The sequence below is a fragment of the Mandrillus leucophaeus genome, unplaced genomic scaffold (assembly GCF_000951045.1).
Source record: "Mandrillus leucophaeus isolate KB7577 unplaced genomic scaffold, Mleu.le_1.0 Scaffold29, whole genome shotgun sequence".
NCBI lineage: Eukaryota > Metazoa > Chordata > Mammalia > Primates > Cercopithecidae > Mandrillus > Mandrillus leucophaeus.
In genome coordinates, this window is record NW_012103031.1 from 1,682,632 (window position 1) to 1,686,519 (window position 3,888).

General features: G+C 48.2%; 1 protein-coding gene across 2 annotated transcripts in view; it reads right to left on the minus strand.

The window, feature by feature from the left end:
- Positions 1-3,888, minus strand: part of LOC105543718 (transmembrane protein 225-like) — a 14,236-nt gene that overhangs the window by 1,839 nt on the left and 8,509 nt on the right. For both annotated transcript variants that reach the window (XM_011985782.1, XM_011985781.1), the window contains 2 exons: positions 2,686-2,832; positions 1,758-1,895 (listed from right to left, as the gene is read on the minus strand). In XM_011985782.1, coding sequence (XP_011841172.1) covers positions 1,758-1,895; positions 2,686-2,832 — 285 coding nt within the window. The remainder of the gene's footprint in view (positions 1-1,757; positions 1,896-2,685; positions 2,833-3,888) is intronic.

The following is a 3,888-nucleotide window of genomic DNA, read 5'->3' on the forward strand; positions in this document are numbered from 1 at the left end:
TGTGCGCCTGTAGTCCCAGCTACTCGGGAGGCTGAGGCAGAATTGCTTGAACCCAGGAGACGGAGGTTGCAGTGACCCGAGATCACACCACTGCACTCCAGCCTGGGTGACAGAGCAAGATTCCGTCTCAGGAAAAAAAAAAAAAAGAATAAATGGAGATATCCTGAGTGAATGATCAATGCTGTGTTAAGATGAAGACTAAGATAAAAGACAATTTATATTTTCAGCATTATAGCAGACTACTCTCCCACTAAAAGCCACAAAAATTTTAAATAAAATGTGAGGGAATTTCAAAGAGTTCATGGAAATCATGAAAAAATGGAATTAAAAGGTTAAAATATAAAATATTGTAACTATTTGGTGATGGGGAAAATAAGAAATAAAAAAACAAAAATAAATATGTGGGGTTTGTTGTTGTTGTTGTTGTTGCTTTTTGTTCTGTTTTGTTTTTTGAGATGGAGTCCCGCTGTTGCCCAGGCTGGAGTACAGTGGTGAGATCTCCGCTCACCACAACCTCCACCTCCTGGGTTCAAGCAATTCATCTGCTTCAGCCTACTGAGTAGCTGGGATTACAGGCACGCGCCACCATGTCCAGCTAATTTTTGTATTTTTAGTAGAAATGGGGTTTCCCCATGTTGGCCAGGCTGGTCTTGAACTCCTAACCTCAGGTGGTCCACCTGCCTCAGCCTCCCAAAGTGCTGGGATTACAGGCGTGAGCCAGCGCACCTGGCCATATATACATATATATATGTATGTATTTATACATATATATGTGTATATATGTATATATACACACATACATATATATGTGTGTGTATATACGTGTGTGTGTGTGTGTGTGTACATATATATATATATTTTTAAACTAGCTGACCATGGTAGCGCATGCCTGTAGTTTCAGTGATTCAAAAGGCTGAGGCAAGAGGATCGCTTGAGCCCAGGAGTTGGAGGCTGCAGTTGTACCACTGCACTCCAACTTGGGCAACAAAGCAAGACCCTGTCTCTTAAAAAAAAAAAAAAGGTAGAGACAGGAATAGATAGCCGAAGCAACCAGCATGGTGGAAGGGAGACTATAAAAATTTGAAAGAGTTTAGTTCTAAGTCAAGAAGGATGAGAACGAGAAGGCCAAGTATGGGGTTGAAGCTCCAGAGCAGTGCTGTCCAGTAGAACGTTCTGCAGAGAAGGAAATTTCTCTGTCTGCACTGTCCAATATGACAGTGTCCAATAGCCACTGGACATATGTGGTTATTGAACACTGGTGATGTGGCTAGTATGGCTGAGGAACTGAATTCGTCACTTTTTATTTTATTTTAGAGATGGAGTCTTGCTTTGTCACCTAGGCTAGAGTGCAGCGGTGTGATCTCGGCTCACTGCAACCTCTGCCTCCTGGGTTCAAGCAATTCTCCTGCCTCAGCCTCCCAAGTAGCTGGGATTGCAGGCATGTGCCACCACACCCAGCTAATTTTTATATTTCTAGTAGAGACAGGGTTTCACCATGTTGGCCAGGCTGGTCTCAAACTCCTGGCCTCAAGTGATCCACCCATCTCGGCCTCCCGAAGTGCTGGGATTACAGGCGTGAGCCACCACACCCAGCTAATAACTATTTTAATTAATGAAAGTTAAATAGCCACGTCTAGCAGGTGGCTGCAGTTTGGAGCAGTGCAACTCTAGAGAATCCTAAGGGAAGGCCTCCACAAGACAGGTTCCTAAATCCAGACCGAGGACAAGAAGCAGGGCACTGTTCCCTGGACACTCACCAGCCACTATGAACAGAAAGATGCCAAAGCCCAGCACGTAGTAAGGCCATAGCACGGAGAACTGCAGGGGGCTGAGCTTCATCCGCAGAGCCTGGATCTCCAGGGCATGCAGCACCAAAGCCAGGAAGGCACAGGCCCCTGCAGGGTCACAGGGAGGCACTCTCACTCTCCTCCCATGCTGTCCACCTTCCCTCCAAACTTCACCCCCTGTGGCTCCTGCCTGGAGGCTCCTTCATCCTTGCCCCCTCTCTGAAAAAAAAAAAACTCCCACTCAGATGCCTGTCCCTCCCTCCCTTCTGACTCATCTTCAAACCTATGTGCTTCAACTTGCAGGGAACCATCATCAGAACTCCCTTTCCTAGCACCCTCTGCATCTGCCCTTAGCTCACTTTAGGTTGCACCCTCTGGGTGCAACACTTTGGATTAAATGCAACCCCATTTTCCCACTGCATGTGCTCGACGTCCACCATTTGCCTGGGAGCCTCTCAGGGTGGAGCCTGGGTCACCCTTTATAAATGTCAAAAGGGGCCGGGTGCAGTGGCTCATGCCTGTAATCTCAGCAATTGGGAGGCTGAGGCAGGAGTACCACTTGACACCAGGGGTTCAAGGCCAGTCTGGGCAACATAGCGAGATCCACATCTCTACAAAAAAAAAAAAAAATGTTTAAGTTAGCCAGGCATGGTGGCACATGCCTGGAGTCCCATCTGTTTGGGAGGCTGAGGTGGGAGGATCACTTTAGCCCAGGAGGTTGAGGCTGCAGTGAGCTGTGATCACACCACTGCACTCCAGCCTGGGCAACAGAGTGAGACCTTGTCCCTAAAAAGAAAAATTATGCCTCTTTTGACATCACAGAGACTGAGCAACCCTCTTTCTCTGGACTCCTCCCCAGGCACTAGCAAAGGTCAGGGATCACCTAGCTATTCCACACCTGTGAAGAAGCTGACGAAGGCTAACACAAAGTTTTGCTTCCAGGTCCTCGGGAAGAACTTGGATGTAAAGGGCACCATGATGAAGGTGGTGAGGAAAGCCAGGAAAACTGCAGACAGCAGGAAAACCCGGCCGAGGAGGATGTAAACTGCAGGGGAGGGAAAAGTGGGGCTGAAGCTGGGAATCCTGACCCGAAAAGCACAGAGTCCCGCAGAACCTGGGCAGGGCTGGCCCCCGGAGCCTCCACCACCCTTGGATCCCAAAGCATGGCCTTGGGACCAAGGTTGTGACCATGCCACTTTGGCCCCAAGAATGCTCTGGTCCCACAATTTGATTCCCAATGACATAGAAATATATGAAAAAAATTAAATTGACAATGTCAGACACTGAAATCACCAGTTCTTAATAATTTTTTTTCTTTTTTTGCAACAGGGTCTCACTCTATCATCCCGGCTGGAGTGTGGTGGTGCGATCTCAACTCACTGTAACTTCGACCTCACAGTTTGAAGTGCATGTCTATGGTCCCAGCTACTCTGCAGGCTGACCAAACAATCCTCCTGCTTCAGCCTCCAGAGTAGCCGGGACCATAGACATGCACCACCACACCTGGCTAATTTTTTATTTTTGTTTTGTTGAAACAGGGTCTTGGTCTGTTGCCCAAGCTAGAATGCAGTGGCACCATCATAGGTCACTGCAGCCTCAACCTCCTGGGCTCCAGCGATCCTCCCATCTTGGCCTCTCAAAGTGCTGGGATGACAGGCGTGAGCCACCATGCCTGGGCTTAACAAATGTTTTTTTGTTTTGTTTTGTTTTGTTTTGTTTTTTTGAGACGGAGTCTCGCTCTGTCGCCCAGGCTGGCGTGCAGTGGCCGGATCTCGGCTCACTGCAAGCTCCACCTCCCGGATTTATGCCATTCTCCTGCCTCAGCCTCCCGAGTAGCTGGGACTACAGGCGCCTGCCACCTCGCCCGGCTAGTTTTTTTGTATTTTTTTAGTAAAGACGGGGTTTCACCATGTTAGCCAGGATGGTCTCGATCTCCTGACCTCGTGATCCGCCCGTCTCGGCCTCCCAAAGTGCTGTGATTACAGGCTTGAGCCACGGCGCCCGGCCAACAAATGTTATTTTGTGAATTTGGTTGTACCAAATCATGTATCATCCACTAGGGGAAAATGGTGGTTTTAAAAAGCAACACAAAATCAAACTC